Below are 27,722 nucleotides of genomic sequence, written 5' to 3'. Positions count from 1 at the left end.
AGGCGGAGGTTGCAGTGAGCCAAGGTCGTGCCATTGCATTCCAGCCTAGGCAATGATAGTGAAACTCCGTCTCAAAAAAAAAAAAAAAAAAAAATTCATATAAGACAGTATAGGATTGGGACATAAGAATTTGAAGTTTGTTTTAAACTTTTTTTTTTTTTGAGATGGAGTCTCACTGTGTTGCCCAGGCTAGAATGCATGCATTATTATGATTTGGGCTCACTGCAGCCTCTGCCTCCTGGATTCAAGTAATTCTCCTACTGCATCCTACCAAGTAGCTGGGATTATAGGCGTGCACCACCATGCCCGGCTAATTTTTGTATTTTTAATAGAGACGGGGTTTCACCATGCTGGCCAGGCTGGTCTCAAACTCCTGACCTCAGGTGATCCACCCACCTCGGCCTTCCAAAGTGCTGGGATTACAGGTGTAAGCCACTGCGCCCAGCCTGTTTTAAACTTTTTATTATGGGAATGTGAATCATACAAAACTAGAAAAAAATCGTTTAATGAATCCCCAGGTCCTCATCACCCAGTTTCAATTATCGACTCACCCTCTATTTCATTCAAACTTCTACTCAGTGCCCCTCTGCCTACTCTCATTCCACCTCTTATAAGATTTAGACATTTTAGGGCCAGGCGCAGTGGCTCATGCTTGTAATTCCAGCACTTTGGGAGGCCGAGGCGGGCGGATCACGAGGTCAGGAGATCGAGACCACAGTGAAACCCCGTCTCTACTAAAAAATACAAAAAATTAGCCGGGCATGGTAGTAGCCTGTAGTCCCAGCTACTCGGAGAGGCTGAGGCAGGAGAATGGCGTGAACCTGGGAGGCGGAGCTTGCAGTGAGCCAAGATTGCACCACTGCACTCCAGCCTGGGCGACAGAGCAAGACTCCGTCTCAAAAAAAAAAAGATTTAGACATTTTAAACATAAATATGCAGAAAAGAAAGCAGTGTGACATGGTGGAAAGATCCTGGACTTTGGATTTGGACAGATTTGGGTTCAAATCTTGACTGTCACTCCAAGTTCTTAGGACAATTGTGCCACCTTTTTAGTTTTCATTTTCTTTTTTTTCTTTTCTAGAGGGGCGCGGAGGAGGGAGGATGAAAGAGAAAGAGAAAAAACGAAGGGAAGGAAGGAAGGACAAGGGAGGAAGGGAGGGAGGGAGGCAGGCCGGGGGGAGGGAGGAAGGGGAGGAGGGAGGAAGGGGGGGAGGGAGGGAGGGAAAAGAAGAAAGAAGAAAAGAAAAGAAGAAAGCAAGAAAGAGGGAAGGAAGGAAAAGAGAAGAAAGAAAAGGAAGGAAGGGAGAGCTCATTTTCCTTATTTTAAATGTTGGGGTAATAATACCTACCTCTTAGGCTTAGTAGAACCTTCAGGTGAAAAACAATTTGAGTACCTACGAAATGCCAGTATCAGGCATTGGTAATAACAAATGACTAAGACCCAGCCCTATTCTCAAGGAACAAAATTCTAGAACTAGGATATTCTAGTTATTCTGAAATTTTCTTATGCAAACTTTGATAATGGCTGCTTAGGTCAAAATTCAGGGGCTTCAGTTAGGACACAGTGGGGGAAAAAGTGCTGGGATTGATTAGTGATGTCTGCTGGGGAACTGGGGCTCAGGGATGATAACTACTGAGAAGCCCCCTGGGTGTTCTATACACACCTGCTATGTAGTCAATGGATTTTCAATACTGGTAGGGTCTTAGACAAAGAACTACCAGAATTTCATCACTTGTAAAATGCTGACAAGGTATACGTCTAATCGGAAGTGTGGTAAAGGTTATATTCATGATATAGGCTGTATTCTTATCACCCTCAGGTATGTGTTCAAGACCTCATCTCCCCCATCAATGTTTCCCTGAATTTCTCTCTTTGGGAGGAGGAAGGGACACCGAGGGACCAAAGGGCGGTAAGAAGAGATGGCTAGGGATGGTGGGGAGTTTATCAGAGAAATCCGTTTGGCAAGAAGAGCCGCCCATGGCCAGGCAGCTCAGTCCTGTAATCCCAGCACTTTGGGAGGCTGAAGTGGGTGGATCACTTGAGGTCAGGGGTTCGAGACCAGCCTGGCCAACATGGTGAAACCCCATCTCTACTAAAAATACAAAGATTAGTCGGCTGTGATGGTGCACTTGAGGCCAGAAGTTTGAGACCAGCCTGGGCAACATAGTGGGACTCCCTTTCTACAAAACATAAAAAATTAGTCGGTGTGTAGCCGGGCGCAGTGGCTCAAGCCTGTAATCCCAGCACTTTGGGAGGCTGAGGTGGGTGGATCACGAGGTCAGGAGATCGAGACCATCCTGGCTAACACGGTGAAACCCCGTCTCTACTAAAAACACAAAAAATTAGCCGGGCGTGTTGGCGGGCGCCTGTATTCCCAGCTACTCGGGAGGCTGAGGCAGGAGAATGGCGTGAACCCAGGAGGTGGAGGTTGCAGTGAGCCGAGATTGCGCCACTGCACTCCAGCCTAGGGGACAGAGAAAGACTCCATCTCAAAAAAAAAAAAAAATTAGTCGGTGTGATGGTGCGCCCCTGTAGTCCCAGCTACTTGGGAGCCTGAGCAGGGAGGATCACTTGAGCCCAGAGGGTTGAGGCTGCAGTGAGCTACTGAGCTATGATTGCACCACTGCACTCCAGCCTAGGCAACAATGCGAGACCCTGTCTCTAAAGAAGAAGAAAAAAAAAAGAGCCGGCGGGTGTGGTGGCTCACACCTGTAATCCCAGCACTTTGGAAGGCTGAGGGGGGTGGATTGCTTGAGACCAGGAGTCCGAGACCAGCGTGGCCAACATGGTGAAAACTCATCTCTACTAAAAATGTTTTTAAAAAATTAGCCAGGTGTGGTGGTGGATGCCTGTAATCCCAGCTACTCAGGAGGCTGAGGCATAAGAATCGCTTGAACCCAGGAGGCAGAGGTTGCAGTGAGCAGAGATTGCACCACTGCACTCCAGCCTGGGCAACAGAGTAAGACGGTCTTAATAAAAAAAAAAAAAAAAAAGAGCTGCCAGCAGAGTAAGACTGCACAAATGGCAGTGGGCTGAGGCAGCAGAGTGCGGCAGCCCTGGAAAGGCAGCTGGCTCTCGGGCAGGGCCAACCACAGCCAGCCCAGTTGAGCTGCCTCTCCAGCTCTCCTTCATGAGGTCTGCTGCCTCAGCTAATCTCTCCTCTCTCCATCCTGCCCACTACCCCTCGCTCAGCAGGGCAAGGACATACCGCCCATCCTGAGACCCTCCCTGCACTCAGAAACCTGGGAGGTAAGAGGGGAGGAGGGGCAGGCAGAGAGGCCTGGGGCCAAGTCCCTCCTGATCTGAGCCTCTTACTCCTTTCTTCTTGGCGTTTCAGATCCCTTTTGAGAAGAACTGTGGGGAGGACAAGAAGTGTGAGGCAAACCTGAGAGTGTCCTTCTCTCCTGCAAGGTCAGTAAGGCCTCCCACCCTCCAGCCTCCCATCCACTCTATTTTAAGACTCCCCGCTGCACTCACCAGATATGTCATTTGGAGACACCACTTCCCTCTCTTGGGCCTTAGTTTCCTTTTCTGAGACATTCAAGGCTGAACTCAGGGGCTCATGCCTGTAATCCCAGCACTTCAGGAGGCCAACCAAAGGGGGAAGATTGGTTAAGGCTAAGAGTTCAAGACCAGCCTGGGAAACATAGCAAGACCCTGTCGCTAAAAAAAAATTTAAAAATTCGCTGGGCGTGGTGGCTCATGCCTGTATTCCAGCTACTTGGGAGATTGAGGCAAGAGGATCGCTTGAGCCTAGGAGTTCGAGGCTGCAGTAAGCACCACTGCACTCCAGCCTGGGTGACAGAGCAAGACCTATCTCTAAAAAATAAAAAGTAAATAAAATAAATAAATAAAATAAAAAGCAAATCCCTCATGGAACTCCTATCAGTCAGCAGTAAATGAGATTGCAAGAATTGTAAAACTGAAAGTCTGAGCACCGCTGGGTGCGGCGGCTCATGCCTATAATCCCAGCACTTTGGGAGGCCAAGGCAGGCAGATCACCTGAGGTCAGGAGTTGGAGACCAGCCTGGCCAACATGGTGAAGCCCCGTCTCTACTGAAAATACAAAACTTAGCTGGGCATGGTGATGCATGCCTGTAATCCCAGCTACTTGGGAGGCTGAGGCAGGAGAATTGCTTGAACTCTGGAGGTAGAGGTTGCAGTAAGCCGAGACTGTGCCATTGCACTCCAGCCTGGGCTACAGAGTGAGATTCTGTCTCAAAAAAGAGAAAAAAAAAAAAGGCCGGGGGTGGTGGCTCACACCTGTAATCCCAGCACTTTGAGAGGCCGAGGCGGGTGGATCACGAGGTCAGGAGATTGAGACCATCCTGGCTAACACAGTGAAACTCCATCTCTACTAAAAATACAAAAAAAAAAAATTAGCCGGGCATGGTGGTGGGCGCCTGTAGTCCCAGCTACTCGGGAGACTGAGGCAGGAGAACAGCGTGAACCCGGGAGGCAGAGCTTGCAGTGAGCCGAGATCGCACCACTGCACTCCAGCCTGGGTGACAGAGCGAGACTCCGTCTCAAAAAAAAAAAAAAAACTGAGCATAAAAGATGATTGGTTTTGATTTATTTCTTTCTGGCCCACCAGATCCCTCAGTTCTGATATTCCCCACCCTGATCCTCCCTCCTCCATCTTGGCCCCTAACTTTTCCCTGATTATCCCCCACAGATCCAGAGCCCTGCGTCTAACTGCCTTTGCCAGCCTCTCTGTGGAGCTGAGCCTGAGTAACTTGGAAGAAGATGCTTACTGGGTCCATCTGGACCTGCACTTCCCCCGGGGACTCTCCTTCCGCAAGGTGGAGATGCTGAAGGTGGGTGAGAGGACAGTGCCTGCCTGTGGGCATCCGTTCCGCAAACACTGCCCCCTTCTTTGAGCCCCAGGCAGCCAGGACAGCCTGAACACGTGGGCAGCCACGGGTGGACAGGGGTCTTAGGGTCATATCTGGGTTCCCAGCCTCGAGCTGTATGATCTGAGGTACAAGGTTTACCCTCTCAGGCTAGGTGCGGTGGCTCACACCTGTAATCCCAACACTTTGGGAGGCCAAGGCGGGCGGATCACCTGAGGTCGGGAGTTTGAGACCAGCCTGGCCAACATGGTGAAACCCTGTCTCTACTAAAAAAGATACAAAAATTAGCCAGGTGTGGTGGTGTGTGCCTGTAATCCCAGCTACTAGGGAGGCTGAGGCAGGAGAATCGTTTTTTTTTTTTTTTTTTTTGAGACGGAATCTCGCTCTGTCACCCAGGCTGGCGTGTAGTGGCGCGATCTTGGCTCACTGCAAGCTCCGCCTCCCGGGTTCACGCCATTCTCCTGCCCCAGCCTCCCGAGTAGCTGGGACTACAGGTGCCCACCACCATGCCTGGCTAATTTTTGTATTTTTAGTAGAAGAGGGGTTTCACTGTGTTAGCCAGGATGGTCTCGAGCTCCTGACCTCATGATCCGCCTGCCTCAGCCTCCCAAAGTGCTGGGATTACAGGCGTGAGCCACGGCGCCAAGCCTATTTTTTTTTTTTTTGAGACGAAGTCTTGCTCTTGTCCCCAAGGCTAAACTGCAATGGCGCGATCTTGGCTCACTGCAACCTCTGCCTCCCGGGTTCAAGTGATTCTCCTTCCTCAGCCTCCCGAGTAGCTGGGATTACAGGCGCCTGCCACCACGCCCAGCTAATTTTTATATTTTTAGTACAGATGGGGTTTCACCATGTTGGCCAGGCTGGTCTTGAACTCCTGACCTCAGGTGATCTGCCCGCCTCAGCCTCCCAAAGTGCTGGGATTACAGGTGTGAGCCACTGCACCCAACCGAATTATTCTTTTTTTTTTTTTTTTTTTTTTTTTTGAGATGGAGTCTTGCTCTATCACCCAGGCTGGAGTGCAGTGGCCCGATCTCGGCTCACTGCAAGCTCCGCCTCCCGGGTTCACGCCATTCTCCTGCCTCAGCCTCTCCGAGTAGCTGGGACTACAGGCGCCCGCCACCACACCCGGCTAATTTTTTTTTGTATTTTTAGTAGAGACGGGGTTTCACTGTGGTCTCGATCTCCTGACCTCGTGATCCACCCGCCTCGGCCTCCCAAAGTGCTGGGATTACAAGCGTGAGCCACCGCGCCCGGCCCCCAACCGAATTATTCTTATACAGCAACATTAAACTCTTCTTTGCTGGATGTGGTGGTGCGCACCTGCAATTCCAGCTACCTCAGGGGCTGAGGTGGAGAAGTGCTTAAGCCCAAGAGTTCGAGGCCGCAGTGATCTATGATCATGCCAATGCACTCTAGCCTGGGCAACAGAGCAAGACTCTGTCTCTACACAAAATTAAATAATTAGCCAGGTGTGGTGGGGTGTGCCTGTAGTCCTGCTACTCAGGAGGCTAAGGTGGGTGGATCGCTGGAGTCCAGGAGTTTGAGGCTGCAGTGAGCTATGATTACAACATTGCCCTCCAGCTTGGGCGACAGAGCGAGACCTTGTCTCAGGGAAAAAAAAAAAAAACAAAAACTGGGCTGGGTGTGGTGGCTCACGCCTGTAATCCCAGTACTTTGGGAGGCTGAGGTGGGCAGATCATCTGAGGTCATGAGTTCAAAACCGGACGGGGCAACGTGGTGAAACCCCATCTCTACTAAAAATACAAAAATTAGCTGGGTGTGGTAGCATGTGGCTGTAATCCCAGCTGCTTGGGAGGTTGAGGCAGGAGAATCACTTGAACCCAGGAGGTGGATGTTCAGTGAGCCAAGATCACTCTACTGCACTCTAGCCTGGGTGACAACAGCAAGACTCCATCTCAAAAAAGAGAGAGAGAGAGAAAATAACTGGAGTCAAACAGTTCTGTGTTCAAGTTCTTACAGATCCCTACTGTTACCCAGTTAGGACACCTTGGGAAAGTCCCTTAGCCTCCCTGAACCTCTATTTCCTTATCTGTTTCCTTCCGAGTCTGAGACTGAAATCCATCCTTTACAAAATTGGGATGAAGATTAATGGTTTAATGATGCTTAGTCCAGGATCAGGCTCATTTTTTAAATGGTTACTGAATGTATAGAGGTAGTGGCATTTTAAAAACTTCACAATAGTCTCTTCTTTGATTGTACCACACTTTACTGAGCCGTTGTTATCTCTTTGACCTGTTTGAGCACTTCCAGTTTTTCAGTATTATAAATAGTGTTGCAATTACCCCCCTACACCCAACTTTTATTTTTGAGATAAGGTCTCACTCTGTTGCCCAGGCTAAAGTGTAGTGGCGTAAGCACAGCCCACTGCAGCCTCAAACTCCTGGGCTCAAGTGATTCTCCTGCCTAATAGCTGGGACAACAGGCATGCCCCACTATGCTCAGCTCATTTTTTTTTTTTTTAATTAATTTTTTTTGCATACAAAAACAATAAACATTTTCTAAAAATACATACAAACAAAAAGATGCGTATCAAACATATTAGGAAGGTTGCACATGGGAAGTCGGGGAATAGAAATGGGGGTGGGAGTTAAAATAAATGAGAGAGGGACTTTATATGGATCAGTGATAATAACTCAATCCTCTATTTGACAAAGAAGAGGGAGAAGGAAGAGGAAGAAAAAGAAAGTGGGATAAAGGATCAGAAAGGGAGGAAAATAGAAAAAATTAGAGTATGACTCCAGGGTAGACCTGTTTTGTTGTCATTGAGTTGGTTGGTTGGTTTGTCTGTTGTATTCTTCATGTTTCGCCAAGTTGGCCAGACTGGTCTCGAACTCCTAGCCCAAAGTGATCAACCCGCCTCACCCCCCAGAGTGCCGGGACCACAGGCGTGAGCCACCACGTCCAGCCCCCACATTGCTTCTGGCCTCCGTGGTAGACCTCCCAGACGGAGCGGCCAGGCAGAGGAGCTCCTCACTTCTACCCAGACACGGGGCGGCCGGGCAGAGGGGCTCCTCACTTCCCAGACGGGGCGGCCAGGCAGAGACGCTCCTCACTTCTTCCCAGACGATAGGTGGCCAGGCAGAGGCGCTCCTCACTTCCCAGACGATGGGTGGTCGGGCAGAGGCGCTCCCCACTTCCCAGACGATGGGTGGCCGGGCAGAGGCGCTCCTCACTTCTCAGACGATGGGTGGCCGGGCAGAGGCGCTCCTCACCTCCCAGACGATGGGTGGCCGGGCAGAGGCGCTCCTCACCTCCCAGACGGGGCGGCCGGGCAGAGGCGCTCCTCACTTCTTCCCGGACGGGGCGGCCGGGCAGAGGCGCTCCTCACTTCTTCCCGACGGGGCGGCCGGGCAGAGGCGCTCCTCACTTCTTCCCGGACGGGGCGGCCGGGCAGAGGCGCTCCTCACTTCTTCCCGGACGGGGCGGCCGGGCAGAGGCGCTCCTCACTTCTTCCCGGACGGGGCGGCCGGGCAGAGGCGCTCCTCACTTCTTCCCGGACGGGGCGGCCGGGCAGAGGCGCTCCTCACTTCTTCCCGGACGGGGCGGCCGGGCAGAGGCGCTCCTCACTTCTTCCCGGACGGGGCGGCCGGGCAGAGGCGCTCCTCACTTCTTCCCGGACGGGGCGGCCGGGCAGAGGCGCTCCTCACTTCCCAGACGGTGGGTGGCCGGGCAGAGGCGCTCCTCACTTCCCAGACGGTGGGTGGCCGGGCAGAGGCGCTCCTCACTTCCCAGACGGTGGGTGGCCGGGCAGAGGCGCTCCTCACTTCCCAGACGGTGGGTGGCCGGGCAGAGGCGCTCCTCACTTCCCAGTCGGTGGGTGGCCGGGCAGAGGCGCTCCTCACTTCCCAGACGGTGGGTGGCCGGGCAGAGGCGCTCCTCACTTCCCAGACGGTGGGTGGCCGGGCAGAGGCGCTCCTCACTTCCCAGTCGGTGGGTGGCTGGGCAGACGGGCAGAGGCGCTCCTCACTTCCCAGACGGGGCGGCCGGGCAGAGGCGCTCCTCACTTCCCAGACGGGGCGGCCGGGCAGAGGTGCTCCTCACCTCCCAGACGGGGCGGCCGGGCAGAGGCGCTCCCCACTTTCCAGATGGGGCGGCGGCCGGGCAGGGGTTGCAATCCCAGCACCCTGGCAGGCCAAGGCAGGCGGCCGGGGGGTAGAGGCTGCCGCGAGGCCAGACCACGCCACCGCACTCCAGCCCGGGCAACACTGAGCACTGGGTGAGCGAGACTCCGTCTGTAGTCCCAGTACCTCGGGAGGCTGAGGCGGGCAGAGCACTCGGCGTCAGGAGCTGGCGACCAGCGTGGCCAAGATGGCGAACGCGTGCCTGCATCCAAAGGAGAAAAGGCAGGCAGGGGTCGCGCGCGCCGGCAGTCCCAGGCAGTCCGCGGCGTGGGCAGCAGCAAGCCGAGTAGATTGTAGCCTGGGCCAGAGAGGGAAAGAAAGAAAGAAAGAGAGAGAGAGAGAGAGAGAGAGAGAGAGAGAGAGAGAGAGAGAGAGGGAGAGGGAGAGGGAGAGGGAGGGAGGGAGGGAAAGAAAGGGAAGCGCTCAGCTCATTTTTAAAAATTTTTTGTAGGCCAGGTACAGAGGCTTACACTTGTAATCCCAGCACATTGTTAGGCCAAGGCAGGCAGATCTCTTGAGCCCAGGAGTTCAAGAGCAGCCTGAGTGACGTACAGAGACTCCATCTCTACTAAAAATACAAAAATTAGCTGGACATGGTGGTACATCCCTGTAGTCCCAGCTACTCGGGAGGCTGAGGCAGGAGGATTGCTTGAGCCTGGGAGTCAGAGGTTGCAGTGAGCGGAGATCGCACCATTGCACTCAAGCCTGAGCAACAGAGTAAGATACTATATTTATTTAAAAAAAAAAATTTTTTTTTTTTTTTTTTGTAGAGATGGGGTCTCACTGTTGCCTAGGCTGATCTCGAACTCCTGGCCTCAAGTAATCCTCCCACCTCAGCCTCCCAAAGTGCTGGGATTTCAAGTGTGAGCTACCTTACCTGGCCTTGCAGTGACTATTTTGTACTAAGCCTCTGTCTGCAGCCCTGATTCTTGGGCCCTTTCCCGCTGAGAAGTTTCCATGACAGGGACAGAGCCCCTGGGGGAGGTAGGCCAGGAGGGCTGGTGGCCTCTGGGGGAAACTTGAACATTAACAAACTTGTTTCCTCCTTTCACTCCCAGCCCCATAGCCAGATACCTGTGAGCTGCGAGGAGCTTCCTGAAGAGTCCAAGTTTCTGTCCAGGGCATTATCTTGCAATGTGAGCTCTCCCATCTTCAAAGCAGGCCACTCGGTGAGTGCTTCAAGTCTCCAGGGACCAAGCAGCCTAGGGGCCCTGAGCTGGTGGAGGGCAGGGAGCTCTTGGCTGAGGAGGGGGGAGCAGGTGATTGTCAGGAAGGGTGTACCTTGCCCCTACCCAAGAGAAATGTATGCGAATCTGTTTTGTATCGTGTTTGAGAGCCTGGACTTTGGAATCAGGCAAAGCTGGGATTGGGTTATTCATTTTGTGACCTTATAGACATGACTTAACCGCCTGGAGCCTTGGTTGCCTCATCTTTGCAATGGGTAGAATCCTAGCTCAGTGCTTGGGGTGCAGTGAGCACTTGATAAGGGGTCCCTGAGATGATGGTGATTGGATGTGGGGGCCGTGAGGCTGCTCCTCATGCCCCTTCCATTTCCATTGCCCTCTCCTTTCCTGCCAGGTTGCTCTGCAGATGATATTTAATACTGTGGTAAACAGCTCCTGGGGGGACTCAGTTGAGTTGCACGCCAATGTGACCTGGTGAGCAGGCCCCGCCCACATCCCTGCCATAGTCTCAGACCTGGCCAAGCCCTTCTCCTAACACTGGCCTCTTCCTTGCCCCAATGCAGTAACAATGAGGACTCAGGCCTCCTGGAGGACAACTCGGCCACTACCATCATTCCCATCCTGTACCCCATCAACGTCCTCATCCAGGAGTAAGTCCTTCCCAGCAGACAGCCAACCCTCTCCTCCCACTGCAGTCTCCCAACCCAGGGCCCCGACTTTGCCCCTGGGGCTCTCCTTCTGAACCTCCTTCCTTTCCTAGAGCCCCCTGGGGTAATTAGAACTGATTCCAACCACAACCCCAAAAGTTTTCAACATTCCAAAATGTGACGGCCCTGGAAGAGCTCAGGGAAGGATCAGCATTTACTGATGGAAGAAAAAGCTCATTGAACACTGATTTTATATCAGACTGAGGGCCAGCTGCACTGCACAGTTGCTGACATTGCCTGGAGCCCTCAGCACCTCTGTGAGGCAGCTGTGCCTCTCTCCATTTTACCAATGAACAGGCTGAGGCTCAGAGAAGGCCAGCACTTACCCAAGGTCCAATAGCTGGAAGTACTAAAGCCAGGGTCTGAGCTTCAGCCTGTCTGACTCCAAAGGCCCAGCCAAGCTCCTGACTGTTTCCGTCACCCTAGATTCTCTCCCCTCCTGGGGGCCGATAATGCCAGGAGAGATAGGAGAAAAGTTATCACAATACCCCTTGCCCTCAGGGAGCTTACAGTCAAGTGGGAGAGCCCAAACTCATGCACACACAGAGTCAGTGACTCTCAGAACGCAGTAGCAGGAAGGAACCATGGGGATCACTAGTTGGGTTCGTAACTGAACGCTGGTCTGGCTGCTTGTTACTTGAAAGCCAGACTTAAGAGGCAAGAGCTGGTGGGAGGAAAGGCAGGTTTATCTGGAAAGCAAGGCAATTGAGAAGATAGAGAACTAGTGTTCTAAAGGACCATCTTTAATGTTAAGGGTAGGGGGAAGAGAAAGGGGTTGAGATCAAGAGGTAACTTAGCACAGACATCCGGGCACCAGAGAGGATACAAGGAGGTTGGGAACTTCTGGTCCTTGGTCAGATCACAGTGCTTCTATAAATCTTTAACAAAACATAGTTAGTTGTTTACATACGTCCCCCTTAATGCCAGACTTAGTTTTAAAAACTACATGATTGCTGTTTTTGCATGTTATCTCAGTGCTCTAAAATCATCCTAGCCTATGGGCAGGAATGGGCAAAGACTTCTTCAACAAAAATGGAGGGAGTTATGTCAGTTTTTTGCTATTTCAAAAAAACCTGTTACAGGTCTTCTTGCTTATTGAAAAGGAAACTTGGCCAGGCACGGTGGCTCACACCTGTAATCCTAGTACTTTGGGAGGCCAAGGTGGGTGGATCACTTGAGGTCAGGAATTCAAGACCAGCCTGGTCAATACGGTGAAACCTTGTCTCTACTAAAAATACAAAAATTAGCTCGGTGTTGTGGCAGACACCTATAATCCCAGCTACTCGGGAGGCTGAGGCAGGAGAATTGCTTGAACCCGGGTGGAGGAGGTTGCAGTGAGCTGAGATCACGCCACTGCACTCCAGTCTGAGTGACAGAGTGGGACCCTGTCTGGAAAAAAAAAAAAAGGAAACTCAAAGTCGAGTGGCTTTTTCCAGTTGGCTCAGTTACAGAAGGACAGAGAAGGACAGGGACAGTGTCTGAGCTCAGGTGTCTAGCGCTTTTTAAATTTTTTTATTTTTTAAGAGAGTCTCACTCTGTTGTCCAGGCTGGAGTGCAGTTGCACAATCTTGGCTCACTGCAACCTCCTCCTCTCGGGTTCAAGCAATTCTCCTGCCTCAGCCTCCCGAGTAGCTGGGACTACAAGTGCCTGCCACCATGTCCAGCTAATTTTTGTATTTTTAGTAGAGACGAGGTTTCACCATGTTGGCCAGGCTGGTCTCGAACTCCTGATCTCAGGTGATCTGCCTGCCTCAGCCTCCCAAAGTGCTGGGATTACAGGCGTGAGCCACCGCGCCTGGCCTCCAGTGCTTTTGAACATCAATGCCACACAGTATGATACTGACGTGAAATTAGAGCCAGGAAAGGTGAGTGTGGGTTGGGGGAGAAATGGAAGGGTTTGTGGAGAAAGTGCAGCTTGGACTGGGGTCTGGAGGATGAGGCCATTAGGGGAAGAGCTAAAAAGGAACCCAGGTGTCCTCATCAGAGACCATGGCCCAGACAAAGGCAAGGAAGGAGGAAGCAGTGGGGCAGACCTGGGGGACAGGTATTGGGCAGGATTAGCCAAGGGCGGGTGTGTGCAGGGGAGCAGTGGGGAGACAGCCTGGACATGGGAGGCTTCGGACCTGACCCTCCCTCGCAGTAGGGGGCCATTGGCCAGTGCTGAGCAGGTGAGTGGCAGGACTAGAGAGTGATGTTGGGAAGGTCACCCAGCAGTGTGTGTTGGAAGGATGGGTGTTAAGGGCATCAGCAGCGGATATGATCATCTAGGAGATGAGCAGGGCCCAGAGGACAGTGGAGACAGTGGAGACACTGGTGAGGTGGCGCGCAGTGGGGAGGACATAGCCTCCACTGGACACGCCTCCCTGGGCTCCAGTCCTGTCTCTCCACTGTGGGGCTTCGGACAAGAGGCTCGCCCTGTCCAGGAGCCTTAGTTTCTGGGAAAGAGCAGGTTGTGGTAGGGATTGAATGAGATGGTATCTGTGCAGTTCCTAGCGCAGTGGCTGGGCGCTCAGAAGCTTCCTGGAGCCCAGGTTGCTGTCACTTCGTTCTTCCATTGCTGCCCTTCTCTCTCCGCAGCCAGGAAAACTCCACACTCTATGTCAGTTTCACCCCCAAAGGCCCCAAGATCCACCAAGTCAAGCACATCTACCAGGTATGAACCCCAGTGTGGAAGGTCCTTATAGGTCACACATTCATTCCTTATCCTGGGGACTGAGGATGCAGGCACCAAGTAGACACAGTCCTCATCCTAGCCATCCACCTGTTCAATAATCCTTTCTCTAGAGCATCACAGCCTCCACTTACAGGCTTCCAGCAGCAGCATATGCTAACTCCTTTCTGCCACTGGATACATTATTTCAACATCACAGGACTTGAGAGCAAGGAGGACACTGAGAGAGAACCTACTTTTTCATAATGACATTGAATGAGCTACTATTCTTTGCTCTGTTACCCAGGCTTGAGTGCAGCGGCACAGTCTCGGCTCACTGCAAACTCTGCCTCCCAAGTTCAAGCAATTCTTCAGTCTCAGCATCCCAAGTAGCTGAGATTACAGGCATCCACCACCATGCCCAGCTAATTTTTTTTTTTTTTTTTTGAGACAGAGTCTCACTCTGTCGCCCAGGCTGGAGGGCAGTGGCATGGTCTCGGCTCACTGCAACCTCCGCCTCCTGAGTTCAAGCAGTTCTCCTGCCTCAGCCTCCCAAGTAGCTGGGATTACAGGCACACACCACCACGCCCGGCTAATTTTTGTATTTTTAGTAGAGATGGGGTTTCACCATGTTGGCCAGGCTGATCTTGAACTCCTGACCTCGTGATCTTCCCGCCTCGGCCTCCCAAAGTGCTGGGATTACAGGCGTGAGCCACCATGCCTGGCCCTATGCCCAGCTAATTTTTGTATTTTTTGTAGAGAAGGAGTTTCGCCCTGTAGGCCAGGCTGGTCTGGAACTCCTGACTTAAAGTGATCCACCCACCTCAGCCTCCCAAAGTACTGGGACTACAGGCATGAGCCACCGCACCTGGCCTATTCTAAGTTATGTATTTAGCTAGGTGCTGGCATCCTGCCCAGTCTCCAAACCCAGGTTCCGTGCCTGGTGCTTTATTTTTACCTTTTCTTTTTTTTTTTTTTTTTTTTTTTTTTTTTGAGATAGAGTCTTGCTCTGTCACCCAGGTTGGAGTGCAGTGGCGTAATCTCAGCTCACTGCAACCTCCACCTCCTGGATTCAAGCGATTCTCCTGCCTCAGCCTCCTGAGTAGCTGGGATTACAGGTGCCCGCCACCACGCCCGGCTAATGTTTGTATTTTTAGTAGAGACAGGGTTTCACCATGTTGGCCAGGCTGGTCTCAAACTCCTGACCTCAGGTGATCTGCCCACCTTGGCCTCCCAAAGTGCTGGGATTACAGGCATGAGCCACTGTGCCCGGCCTGGTCTCAACATATTCTAAACCAAATTTGCTGTCTTCCCCTAAGCCAGCGTCTCCTCTGGCTTGTGTGGAATCTTTTGAAAGCACCGTCTCTTCCTCAAGGAAAACTTACGTGTCTGGGTGAATTTCTCCTTCCTCCTGCCTTGTCCCACTGCCTCCCAGAGTCTGGTTGTCTGTGTCCTTTTTCTGCTACTGCCCAGACCCGGTTCCTCACCTTCTTGCAACTGGACTATTGAGAGAGGCTCCCAACATGGGCCATGACCCGCCTCTCCCAGCCTCTTTCCAGCTCATGCCTGCAGGGGATGGACCTCCCTGGAGCCACTGTCTTCCTCTGCCACCTTCTGTGACTTCCCACTGCCTCCTTGATGCTGCTCCAACTCCTCACTCTCAAGCCTTCCAGGCCCCATAGTGTGATCTTGGGCTTCGTTTCCAGCCTCAGCTCCTGTTCTCCTTCCCAGGCACCCTCCTTCCAGCCACATCCCTCTCACCTGGCGCCATCCTGGCTCCCTGCATGTCTCTTCCTGGATGCCCTCTCCTTCCTTCATCTGTTAAAATCCTGTCCATCTGGTCAGGTGTGGTGGCTCACACCTGTAACCCCAGCACTTTGGGAGGCCCAGGTGGGTGGATCACCTGAGGTCAGGAGTTCAAGACCAGCCTGGCCAACATGATGAAACCCTGTCTCTACTAAAAATACAAAAATTAGCTAGGTGTGGTGGTGTGTGCCTGTAGTCCCAGCTACAGGGGAGGCTGAGGCAGGAGAATTGCTTGAACCTGGGAGGTGGAGGTTGTTGTGAGCCGTGATCGTGCCACTGCACTACAGCCTGGGTGACAGAGTGATATTCCGTCAAAAAAAAAAAAAAATCCCGTCCATCTTTCACAGTCAAATTCAAATACTGCCCCTGACATTTGGCCTTTTTAATTTAACTGGTATTTCAAGTGTCCACAAATGTTTGTTGAATGAATAAATGATAGAATCCTTCTAATTTGATACATTTCCCTGCTTCCTGAGACATTGTTAGTACCAATTCTGTGTCACTTTCTTATACCTATCTGAGTCTCCCAGCCTTAACACAGGTAGCTGTTTTTTTTAATAAAAGGTGCTCAGAAATTTTTTTTTTTTTTTCGAGACGGAGTCTCACTCTGTCGCCCAGGTTGGAGTGCAGTGGCATGATCTCAGCTCACTGCAACCTTCGCCTCCTAGGTTTAAGTAATTCTCCTGCCTCAGCCTCCGGAGTACCCAGCACTATAGGATTGCGCCATCATGCCTGGCTAATGTTTGTATTTTTAGTAGAGACGGGGTTTCACCATCATGGTCAGGCTGGTCTTAAACTCCTGACCTCAAGTGATCCACCCACCTCGGCCTCCCGAAGTGCTGGGATTATAGGTGTGAGCCACCACACTAGGCACTGTGTCAAGCAGTAGGGGATTGGAGGTGGAGTAAGAATGGCTCCTGTCCTCAGGGAATTCATGCTCTAGTGGAGATGCAGACATCCAAGCAGATCCTTCGCCGTCCTGCTGGGGACGCAGAGCACGCTGTGGGAGCCCAGGAAGGGGAGCTGCCCTGTCCTTGGGGAGTCAGCAAAGCCTTCAAAGATAATATTAGAGCAGGCCCTTGCAGGGTGTGTGAGAGCGTGCTGGGTGGAGAAAGCTGGAAGAGCATGGAAACCACACTGCAAGGCCCTGAGGACGGAAGCTGGCCACGCCCAGTCACTGGACACTGCCTAACCGACAAGGGCCCTGGGGACTCAGCTAATGAGGACTGGAAGAGACGTGCAAGGGCACACAGGGTCTGGGTGGCAGCTGGGGTGGCTGGCATTCAGGGCTTTGCATCCTTTGTCCTCTGTGCCAGGTGAGGATCCAGCCTTCCATCCACGACCACAACATACCCACCCTGGAGGCTGTGGTTGGGGTGCCACAGCCTCCCAGCGAGGGGCCCATCACACACCAGTGGAGCGTGCAGATGGTGAGTGCTGCCTGTAGAGGGAGGGGCTGCCCTCCCCACGTCTTGGGGGTGAGTGCATTTGAGGGTACAGAGGGCAGGGCTTGGCCAGGTACGGTGGCTCTGCCTCCCAAATCCCAGCACTTTGGGAGGCTGAAGTGAGAGAATCCATTGAGGCCAGGATTTTGAGACCGGCCTGGGCAACATAACACGACCCCAGTCTCTACGAAAAAATTTTAAAATTAGCCAGGCATGCATGGTGGCCCGTGCCCGTGGTCTCAGCTACTCAGGAGGCAGAGGCGGGAGGATCCCTTGAGCCCAGGAGTTTGAGGCTGCAGTGAGCTATGATCGCACCACTGCACTCCAGCCTCGGTGACAGAACAACACCCTGTCTCTAACAAAGAAAAAAAAAAATCAAGGGGGCAAGGCTGGGTGTGTGGGGAGTAAGGATGGATGAATTCAGATCCTGCTGGACTCAGAGATGTCTGAACTCATGCAGGGCCAGGGCTAGGGCCAGGGCAGGGGAAAGCTGGGATGCCAGTGTCTTATCTGGGTTGGGGAGGCTCTAACTAAAGACCTGTCGCTTGTTCCTAGGAGCCTCCTGTGCCCTGCCACTATGAGGATCTGGAGAGGCTGCCGGATGCAGCTGAGGTATGGGCGTGTGAGCTGAGAGACGGTGGGACTGGGCGGAACACGGGTCGGAATGAGACCACCCTGACCCCCCTTTCCTCATCCTCGTCAGCCTTGTCTCCCCGGAGCCCTGTTCCGTTGCCCTGTTGTCTTCAGGCAGGATATCCTCGTCCAAGTGATCGGGACCCTGGAGCTGGTGGGAGAGATCGAGGTAGTCCCCACTCCTAACAGATGTGGAGCCGCTGTGGGGGCCCCGATGCCTGGGGTTGTTGTGGGTGGGCTCCCACCAGACAGTCTGCCTCCATTTTTCTTTTCCATCTTGATGAAAAATCCCATTTACACAGTCACAGGTGAAAGAGAACCATGATTTCTGTGAAATTTGCAATGCTGTTTCCATGGGCCTATGGATAGTTCCTACGTGTTCTTTATAGAAAAGTTTCCTTACAACAATGGGCAGTGACATATTAGGGTGCCACAGTAGAGACTGGAGCAGGGCTCAAGCCTATAATCCTAGCACTTCGGGAAGCTTAGGTGGATGGATCACTTGAGGTCGGGAGTTCTAGACCAGCCTGGCCAACATGGTGAAACCTCGTCTGTACTAAAAATACAAGACTTTAGCGGGGCGTGGTGGCACATGCCTGTAATCCCAGCTATTTGAGAGGCTGAGGCATGAGAATCCCTTAAACCTGGGAGGCAGAGGTTGCAGTGAGCCAAGATGGCACCACTGCACTCCAGCCTCGGTGACAGAGCAAGACTCCATCTCAAAAAAAAACAGAAAGAAAAGAATACCACAATAAAGTGTTGTGTAGAGATGGGTGCACCCCGCTGGAACCCCTTCTCTGCCCCTCCCCACTGTGTTGCGGTGGGGGCAGAAGCCAGTGGGTTCTGTCCTCGTTCTCCCGGGTTCTGACGCCTTTCCCCACTCCCGCAGGCCTCTTCCATGTTCAGCCTCTGCAGCTCCCTCTCCATCTCCTTCAACAGCAGCAAGCATTTCCACCTCTATGGCAGCAACGCCTCCCTGGCCCAGGTATCTCCACCTCCTTGGAAGCCCCAGGAACAGGCAACAGAGGGAGCCCAGAAGCCCCGGGGCAGACCTAGATGTGGGAGAGCTCCTGGGCTCTGTGCGAGTCAGAACTTCCCCATTGCTAGAGCCATCAGCCTGGGAGAAGCTTCTTCTCCCCTTGGTGGGCACACGACCCCAAAGTTGCCTGAGATGTAGTAGACTTATGTGTCGAGTAAAGTTCAATCAAGGCCAGGCGCAGTAGCTCACGCCTGTAATCCTAGCACTTTGGGAGGTCAAGGTAGGCAGATCACATGAAGTCAGGAGTTCAAGACCAGCCTCGCCAACATGGTGAAACCCCATCTCTACAAAAATACAAAAATTAGCCGGGCATGATGGTGGGCGCCTGTAATCCCAGCTGTTCGGGAGGCTGAGGTGAGAGAATCACTTGAACCTGGGAGGCAGAGGTTGCAATGACCTGAGATCCCACCATTGCACTCCAGCCTGGGTGACAGAGTGAGACTTCATCTCAAAAGGATCTGTCAGAGGCAGGCGTGGTGGTTCACGCCTGTACTCAGTGCCTCGGGAGGCTGAGATGAGAGGATTGTTTGACCATAGGAGTTCAAGGCTGCAGTGAGCTGTGATTATGCCACTGCACTCCAGCCTGGGCAACAGAGTGAGACCCTATCTCAAAAAAAAAAAAAAATCATTCTGATGGCAACTTAGCAAAGGAGTTACCAAGCCAAGAGTCAGACAGTGAAGAAAGACGCTCTAAGCAGAGGCAGCGGCAAGGCCAGGGGCCTCTGTGGTGAGCGTTGGCAGGGCAGGTTTGAAAAGCAGGATGTTCAGTGTGGCTAGCAGGCAGAGGGGAGGAGGGAAGATGCATCTAACAGGTAAGCAGAAGCCGGATTCTGGACGGCTTTGAATGCTGAACTGCATGAGATTCCAGGGAAGCCACTGAAGGCCTAGGGCTGCCTAAGCTGTGTGTTGGCCAAGTCATGGCAGCGACTGCAATAGGTGACGTGTTAAAGGGAGAGGGTCTGCAGCTGGAGACTCCAGGCGGGTGATGCAGTCCGGATAGGAGGAGATGGGGAATGGGACCAGGTTCACAGGGACTTTCAGGGGTGGAAAAGGCATTTTCCGGCACTCCCCTCCCCCTGCCCCCAGGTCGTCATGAAGGTTGACGTGGTGTATGAGAAGCAGATGCTCTACCTCTACGTGCTGAGCGGCATCGGGGGGCTGCTGCTGCTGCTGCTCATTTTCATAGTGCTGTACAAGGTGGGTGCCTCCAGGGGTCACAGGCATTGCTGAGACAGCCAGGCTGGGGAAGGGGATTTGGTGAGAGCCAGGGAGGAGAATACCAAGCCAGAGGGCATTAGAGCCAGGGGGCCTCAGCCTACTCCCTCCTTCAACAGAGAAGGCTACTGAGGGCCAAAGAACAAGCGAGGGCCAGGTGCAGTGGTTCATACCTGTAATCCCAGCACTTCGGAGGCCGAGGCAGGTGGATCACGTGAGCCTGGGAGTTCAAGACCCGCCTGGGCAACATGGAAAGCATCCGCCACTACAAAAAATTTTAAAAATTAGGGGGACGTGATGCTACCCAACTGTAGTCCCAGCTACTCAGGAGGTTGAGGTGGGAGGATCCCTTGAGCTCAGGAGGTCAAGGCTGCAGTAAGCCATGATGATGCCACTGCACTCCAGCCTGGGTGACAGAACGAGACCCTGTCTCACACACACACAAACAGCAAGAGAGACTTTTCCAAGGTCATTCAGCCCATCCCTGGCAGAGCCAGGACGAGGCATCCTGGGAGAGGAAAAGGAAGTATGCCAAATATGGAGGTCCTTCTGGCTTCTGGGCACTGTCCCAGGCACAGGGACACAGAGGCACATGCCACAAACATGCTCCCTGCCATTGTGGCGCTCACAGTCGAAGAGGGGACACAGGCAGAAGCAAGCAGAATGAGGGCTGCAAAGGGCCTGTGTGGCCTGGGGCCTAGAACCCAGGAGCCTCACTTAGGCTGTGAGGGCCCGGCAGGCCTCCCAGGAGAGGTGGCATTTGAGGTGGGATTTGAAGCCTGAGTAGAAGTTACAGATGAAGGCTGAGTACCGTGGCTCACACCTGTAATCCCAGCACTTTGGAAGGCAGAGGCGGATGATCACCTGAGGTCGTGAGTTCGAGACCAGCCTGACCAACATGGAGAAACCCTGTCTCTACTAAAAATACAAAATTAGCTGGGCATGGTGGCGCATGCCTGTAATCCCAGCTGCTCAGGAGGCTGAGGCAGGAAAATTGCTTGAACCTGGGAGGTGGAGCTTGCGGTGAGCCAAGATGGTGCCATTGCACTCCAGCCTAGGTAACAAGAGCAAAACTCCATCTCAAAAATAAAATAAAATAAATAAAATAAAATAAAGTGTTCTCGCTGGGCTAGGGGACTCATGCCTGTAATCCCAGCACTTTGGGAGGCCAAGGAGGGCAGATCACTTGAGGTCAGGAGTTCGAGACCAGCCTGGCCAACATGGTGAAACCCTGTTTCTACTAAAAATACAAAAATTAGCCAGGCGTGATGGCAGACACCTGTAATCCCAGCTACTGAGGAGGCTGAGGCAGGAGAATTGCTTAAGTCTGGGAGGCAGAGGTTGCAGTGAGCTGAGATTGCACCACTGCACTCCAGCCTGGGCAACAGAGTGAGACTCCATCTCAAAAAGAAAAAAAAAAAGTGTTCTCACATTTTCTTGGGACCAAAGTGCTCAGTGAATTCTTTGCTCATTCAAATTTTGTCTTTGTACAGGTTGGTTTCTTCAAACGGAACCTGAAGGAGAAGATGGAGGCTGGCGGAGGTGTCCCGAATGGAATCCCTGCAGAAGACTCCAAGCAGCTGGCATCTGGGGAAGAGGCTGGGGATCCGGGCTGCCTGAAGCCCCTCCACGAGAAGGACTCTGAGAGTGGCGGTGGCAAGGACTGAGTCCAGGCCTGTGATGTGCAGAGGGTCCAGAATTGGACTCAGGATGCCCAGGGCCACTCTGCCTCTGCCTGCATTCCGCCGTGTGCCCTCGGGCAAGTCACTGCCCCTCCCTGGCCCTCAGTTTCCCTATCTCGAACATGGAGCTCATTCCTGCCTGTCTCCTTTGCAGGCTCATAGGTAAGACCTGCTGAGGGACCAGCCAAGAGGGCTGCAAAAGTGAGGACTTGTCATTACCAGACGGTTCACCAGCCTCTCTTGGTTTCCTTCCTTGGAAGAGAATGTTTGATATAAATGTGGAGAAACTGTAGTTTCAGGACCTAGGGATGTTCTGGCCCTCACCCCTGCCCTGGGATGTCCACCAATGCCTCCACCCCCCAGAACCTGTCCTTGCACACTCCCCTGCACTGGAGTCCAGTCTCTTCTGCTGGCAGAAAGCAAATGTGACCTGTGTCACTACGTGACTGCGGCACACGCCTTGCTTTTGGCCAAACACCAAATTCCTTGGCATGCCTTCCAGCACCCTGCAAAATAAGACTCTTGTGGCCTTCCTCAGCCTCTTCTAGAGCCATGCTGCCTCCCTGTTGAAGCTCCGGTGACACTAGCCTTTCTCCCAGGCCAGGCTCCTTCCTGTCTTCCTGCGTTCACCCAGACGGCTCCCTCTGCCTGAACCTTCCATCTCGCCACCCCTCCTTCCTTGGCCAGCAGATCCCAGCTCACGTCAGACTTGGTTGGGTCCCCACGTCTTTCACACTTCCACCAGCCTGCACTACTCCCTCAAAGCACACGTCATGTTTCTTCATCCAGCAGCCTGGATGTTTCTTCCCTGTGTAATGATTGACGTACTTAGCAGCTCTCTCTCAGTGAACTCCGAGAGTAAAGGCCATACTTGTCTTGTTCACTTTGGGATGCCTTGTGATATGTCAGGGCGTGGGACATCTAGTAGGTGCTTGACATAATTTCATTGAATTAATGACAGAGCCAGTGGGAAGACACAGAAAAAGAGGGGATGGGCTGGGCGCGGTGGTTCACGCCTGTAATCCCAGCACTTTGGGAGGCCAAAGAGGGTGGATCACCTGAGGTCAGGAGTTAGAGGCCAGCCTGGTGAAACCCCATCTCTACTAAAAATACAAAATCCAGGCGTGGTGGCACACACCTGTAGTCCCAGCTACTCAGAAGGCTGAGGTAGAATTGCTTGAACCTGGGAGGTGGAGGTTGCAGTGAGCCAAGATTGCGCCATTGCACTCCAGCCTAGGCAACAGAGCGAGACTCCGTCTCAAGGAAAAAATAAAAATAAAAAGCGGGCATGGGCCCGTGATATCCCCATCCTTGGAGGCTGTCTTTCCAGGCTCTGCCCCTGCCCTAGCTCCACACCCTCTCCCAGGACCCACCACACCTGTGCAGTGGCCCCCACAGAAAGACTGAGCTCAAGGTGGGAACCACGTCTGCTAACTTGGAGCTCCAATGCCAAGCACAGTACCTGCAATGTATTTATCCAATAAATGTGAAATTCTGTCCAATTTTGTGGTGTTTTTGTGCTGGTGCAATATTGCAGCCCTACTCAATTAAGTGAACATTTCTGACTGGGCTCTGTGGCTCACAACTGTATTCCCAGCACTTTGGGAACCCAAGGCAGGAGGATCCTTTGAGGCCGGGAGTTTGAGACCAACCTGGGCAACATAGCAAAACCCTGTCTCCACAAAAAATTAAAATATAAAAACTTACTTGAGCCTGGTTGCATGTACCTGTAGTCCCAGCTACTCAGGAGGCTGAGACAGAAGGATCACGTGAGCACAGGAGGTCAAGGCTGCAGTGAGCGATGGTCGCATCACTGCAATCCAGCCTGGGCCACAGAGCAAGATACTGCCTCCAAAATTAAAAAAAAAAAAAAAAAAAAAAAAAAAAAAAAGGCCAGGTGCAGTGGCTCACACCTGTAATCCCAGCACTCTGGGAGGCTGAGGTGGGCAGATCACATGAGGTCAGAAGTTCGAGACCAGCCTCGCCAACATGGTGAAAACCCCGTCTCTACTAAAAATACAAAAAAAAAATTAGCCGGGTGTGGTGGTGGGCGCCTGTAATCCCAACTACTAGGGAGGCTGAGGCAGGAGAATCACTTGAACCCAGGAGGCAGAGGTTACAGTGAGTCGAGACCACACCATTGCACTCCAGCCTGGGTGACAGAGTAAGACTCCGTCTCAAAAAAAAAAAAAAAAGAAAGAAACAAATAGCACTTCCAGCCAGGCGTGGTGGCCTGCTGCAACACAGCAAGACCCGCTTTCTAACAGCAGCAGCAGCAGCAAAGCACTTCCTGGATAAGGCCCCCGGCTACTACTGGTGTCTCCCACTTCCCAGAGCGCTGTCCACGCACACATTTTAAGAACAAGTCTCGTTTACCACATAAAGTTTTTATTGAACTCAAACTCAGGGGCTCCAAAGCCTGAGGAAGAAGAGGGAGGCTGGGGTTTGCACGCAGAGGCCCAGGCCCCACCCCAGGGCCCCACTCCCCACCTCACCTACCTTTTACCCGCTCCTGACTCAAGGGTTTCAGCAGCTACCAATCTAAGCTAACCCACTCTAATTAGGTAATCCCCCGCCCTCCCCCCGCCCTGCTCTAGCAGTTGCCAAGCCAGGCACCCACCGAGGAGCTGCGGCTGAGGCCAGCCTTCCGCTGACCTCTCTCCATTTCTCCCAGGGCCTCCGGCTGCCGGCCTGGCCTCCCTCCAACCCACTTCCCACAAGTCTCCAGGGCATGTCACTTCCTCCACCCTGGTCCTCTTCTTCCAGCATCCTCAGCTCCTCCATTCTCCTGCGGCTTCTCCACTATCCTCCCTAAAGGTTCCTCTACCTCCCTGGCCTCTTATCTTCTGCCCACACCTCCCACCCCTGCTGGGGCCCCAGGTCAGCGCCGGCCAGCCGCGTGGGTCCGCTGGTGGCGGATGAGGTCGGAGCTCTGGGAGAAGGCCTTTCCGCAGTCATCGCACTTGTAAGGCCGCTCGCCGCTGTGGACCCGGTGATGCTGCAGAAGCGTGGAAGAGCGGCAGAAGCCCTTGCCGCACACGGCGCACCTGTAGGGCCGCTCGCCCGTGTGGGAGCGCTGGTGCTGGATGAGAGTGGAGGAGCGATTGAAGGTCTTGCCGCAGTCGGGGCAGCTGTAGGTGCGGCCTGGCAGGTGGGTGCGGGCGTGGATGGCCAGCACCGAGCTCTGGCCAAAGCGCTTGCCGCACTCCGGGCACTTGAAGGGCTTCTCCCGGGCGTGGCTGCGGGCATGGGGGATAAGGGCCGACCGCTGGGAGAAGCTCTTGCCGCAGATGCCACAGCTGAAGGGCCTCTGACCGGTGTGCACCCTCTGATGGCTGCGCAGGGACGAGTTCTGGCTATAGCACTTGCCGCACTCGGTGCAGCTGTAGGGCCGCTCGTGGCTGTGGGTGCGCTGGTGTCGCAGGAGGTAGGAGCTGTCGCCGAAGGCCTTGCCACAATGTGGGCACTTGTAGGGCTTCTGGCCAGAGTGAGTGCGCTGGTGGCGAAGCAGGTAAGAGCTGTCGGCGAAGGCCTTGCCGCAACGGGGACATTTGTAGGGCCGCTCGCCAGTGTGGGTGCGCTGGTGTTTGATGAGGTCAGAGCTCTGGGAGAAGGCCTTGCTGCAGACCTCACATTTGTAGGGTTTCTCACCGGTGTGGATGCGCTGGTGCTGGATCAGGGTGGAGCCCCGCCCGAAGCTCTTCCCGCAGATGCCGCAGATGTTAGGCCGAGGGCCCTGCCCACCCCTGGCCCGACCACCCCGCCGGCCTGGACCTCGAAGGGCTCCTGTGAGACCCAAGGGATTCTGAAGCATCTCAAACTGCGGTGTAGACAGCAGGGCCCCTGTGGGCATCTCAAAAGGTGGCCCTATGGGAAGGTCCCCTGTGGGCTGCTCCCCAAACCCCTGAGTGAAGGAGTCCAGGGGGTGAACTCCTACGGAGATATTCAAGGGACTCTTTTCTTCGGGGTTCAGAAGCATCTCCGCACCTTCCTGGAATTTGGAACTTTGAGCTTCAAATTCTGGGCTTTGGGTTTTGAGCTCAGGGTTCTGGGATTCATATCTAGAGCTCTCAGATTCATAGCCAGGGCTCCGGGGTTCATAGCCAGGGCTTTGGGGTTCATACCTAGGGCTATGGGATTCAAACTCAGGGCTCTGAGAATCTGATTCAGGGCTTCTGGATGCAAACTCAGGGCTTGGGGGCACAAGCCCAGGGCTTCGGGACTCAAACCCCGGGCTTTCAGGCTCAAATCTGGGGCTTTGGGGTTCAAACTCTGGGCTTTGTGGCTCAAACCCAGGGCTCTGGGGTTCAAGCCCAAATGGTATCTCTTCAACTTCATAGTCCCCAGAACCTTCTTGCTGAGAAATTTCCTCTTCCTCATTCTCACTCATGTTGCCTGCAGGATGAGAGAATCCAGATCGTGTGAGACCTGGAAGGTCATTTGGTCCATTAGCAACCACACACCTCCCACCTCACATGCAGGGTCGCTGGCCCCTAGACAAGTGCTGAAATTCCCACGCCCCCCTCAGCTGACCCAAGACACCCCAGTCCCCGCCGGCCCCTCCTCCGAGTCCCGGTGTCCCAGACCCGGGCCCTCGCTCCCTCCCTGGAGCCACAGCCCCTTCTCCTGCGCGCAGGTCCACTCCTCGGACAGGCGTTCCCTCCTCACCTCTGAGGGACCCTTCGGGGCTCCTCATTTCGTCAGAACTCTGCACATCCTGGGGCTCGAGGCCCCACGGCGACGCCTCCCGCTCCATCCCCGCGGGATCCCAGTGCAGCAGCGGCGGCGATGGCGGCCGATCCCGCGACCCGGCCTGGGTTGCCCTGAGCCGCGGGCCCCCGCCGCCCGCCCGCTCAGCGCCGCCCAGGGTACTCGGCGGCCCAGCCCGGGCCCCCGAGGCCGGACGTCTTGACCCCGCGCCTCTCCAGCGCGCCGGGCCCCTCCCCTGCCCGCGGCCCCGCCCCCTCCCAAGGTCTCGGCCTCCCCGTGGCCCACACCGACCCCCGCGAGTCGCGGCCTCGGGGATGAGGGGCTTCGCGACTACCCCGGCGGCCCCCGCCCCCCGCTCCCGCCCGAGCCCCCACCTTCTGGCCCCCGGCCCCAGGCTGGGCTGTACTGTCCAACGGCCGCCCGGCGCCCCCCTCCCCCGCACAGGAAGTGTCCGTCCGCGGCCAGGTCCCCCCGCCGGCTCGCGCCGCGGCCTCTCTAGGAGCCGCTGGAGGTGGAAACTCGTTGGCATTAACCCTGGGCTGGAGGGGCCCGGCCTCTGGGTGGGCGAGGATCGGACGCCCCGGAGCCCGCGGGGCTGCCGGGGCAGTGTGTGTGCCTATGTTCTAGGCCTCCGTCCCTCCAGAGGCCCGTCTGTCCATCTCCCGGGCCCCGCGTCGTCGGTGCGTGTGGCCAAGGGCGAGGCGACAAGCGAGACCAAGGTCAGCGAGAAGGAGCGACGCTTCTCGGCGCCAGCGGGGGCGGTGTCTCGCTCCCTCCCCTCCCGGGCCTCCCGGTCAGCTCCAGCAGCACCTCGGGAACCGGGACGGACTCCCCTTGGCCTCGCCGAGGTCCTTGAGCCCGGGACCCCCTCCAGGAACTCCGCTCCCCGGCACCTGCGCGCGCCCGCTCCCGTTCCTCCGGCCCCCACCCAGCTCGGCTCCCCTGATCTCCCTGCTCCTTCCTCGAGGGCTAGGATAGTTGCCAAGGAGACAGCCCCGCCCCGGCTCCCAGAGGCACCGCTTCTCCGCCCCAGGAAGCCCGGCGGTTGGCCGAGGGGGCTCGTGCTCTATCCGCCCCGCCTCCTCCAACCCCGCGGACGGCTGGGCGTTAATGGTCGCCAGGGAACGCCAGGCGCCTTCCTGATTGGCCTGGGGTGCTCTGGTCGGGTCCGCCTCCCCTGTCCGCCAGAGCGCCTTCAGGAGGTAGTGGGAGGGAGGTGCCAGGCGTCTCCCCTTCAGCCGGGGCTATGCCTTCAAAACTTTTCCCGCCCCCACTTAACCTCCATTATGTTTTATGAAAGCCAAAAGATCTGAGGACCGACACCCTTCCTCCTCGTCAGCCTCACACCCCTTGCCTCTCCCGTCCACCTTCCCCAGCGCCTGAGTTTAACTCAATCCCTGGCAGCCTTAGTCCCCGGTTGTTAGATTTCCTCACAGGGAGGCAGGATTCCTTCCAGGTGAGGGTGATATAGAGGAGAATTGGACTGAGAGAACCATCTGGCCTTCGAGGCATCTAACAACTCTCCAGTCTTGTCTGACTCGAATGGAGGCTTGCAGAGGAAGGGAACCTGAGAAACACTGCCTCGGGTGCAGCTTTGAATTGAGGAAGTGAGCCTGGACAGACAACTTAATATCATCCAGTTCTTGTCTTTTTTT

At 54.4% G+C, this 27,722-nt stretch overlaps 2 protein-coding genes across 4 annotated transcripts in view; one reads left to right on the top strand and one right to left on the bottom strand.

Moving 5' to 3' along the window:
• ITGAL (integrin subunit alpha L) overlaps positions 1-22,859 on the top strand; it is a 53,469-nt gene extending 30,610 nt beyond the window's left edge. For 2 of the 3 annotated variants that reach the window (XM_055298804.2, XM_055298805.2), the window contains 14 exons: positions 1,821-1,910; positions 3,197-3,250; positions 3,339-3,412; positions 4,677-4,818; positions 10,055-10,165; positions 10,575-10,654; positions 10,744-10,830; positions 13,465-13,540; positions 16,660-16,773; positions 17,344-17,400; positions 17,492-17,590; positions 18,311-18,406; positions 19,547-19,657; positions 21,169-22,859. In XM_055298804.2, coding sequence (XP_055154779.1) covers positions 1,821-1,910; positions 3,197-3,250; positions 3,339-3,412; positions 4,677-4,818; positions 10,055-10,165; positions 10,575-10,654; positions 10,744-10,830; positions 13,465-13,540; positions 16,660-16,773; positions 17,344-17,400; positions 17,492-17,590; positions 18,311-18,406; positions 19,547-19,657; positions 21,169-21,342 — 1,365 coding nt within the window. In that variant the 3' untranslated portion in view covers positions 21,343-22,859. Of the gene's footprint in view, positions 1-1,820; positions 1,911-3,193; positions 3,251-3,338; positions 3,413-4,676; positions 4,819-10,054; positions 10,166-10,574; positions 10,655-10,743; positions 10,831-13,464; positions 13,541-16,659; positions 16,774-17,343; positions 17,401-17,491; positions 17,591-18,310; positions 18,407-19,546; positions 19,658-21,168 lie in introns of all 3 variants that reach the window. The other variant, XM_055298803.2, reaches the window with a different exon arrangement.
• An 866-nt stretch (positions 22,860-23,725) lies between these two features.
• Positions 23,726-26,618, bottom strand: ZNF768 (zinc finger protein 768). The gene is made up of 2 exons (XM_055298815.2): positions 26,026-26,618; positions 23,726-25,752 (listed from the first exon to the last, which is right to left on the bottom strand). The coding sequence occupies exons 1-2, from the start codon at positions 26,594-26,596 to the stop codon at positions 24,239-24,241; spliced, it is 2,085 nt and encodes a 694-aa protein (XP_055154790.1). The 5' UTR covers positions 26,597-26,618; the 3' UTR covers positions 23,726-24,238.
• Between the last annotated feature and the right edge of the window lie 1,104 nt (positions 26,619-27,722).

Source organism: Symphalangus syndactylus, chromosome 11 (genome assembly GCF_028878055.3).
Source record: "Symphalangus syndactylus isolate Jambi chromosome 11, NHGRI_mSymSyn1-v2.1_pri, whole genome shotgun sequence".
In the NCBI taxonomy this organism is placed as follows: domain Eukaryota; kingdom Metazoa; phylum Chordata; class Mammalia; order Primates; family Hylobatidae; genus Symphalangus; species Symphalangus syndactylus.
This window is presented reverse-complemented; position numbering and strand designations above follow the sequence as displayed.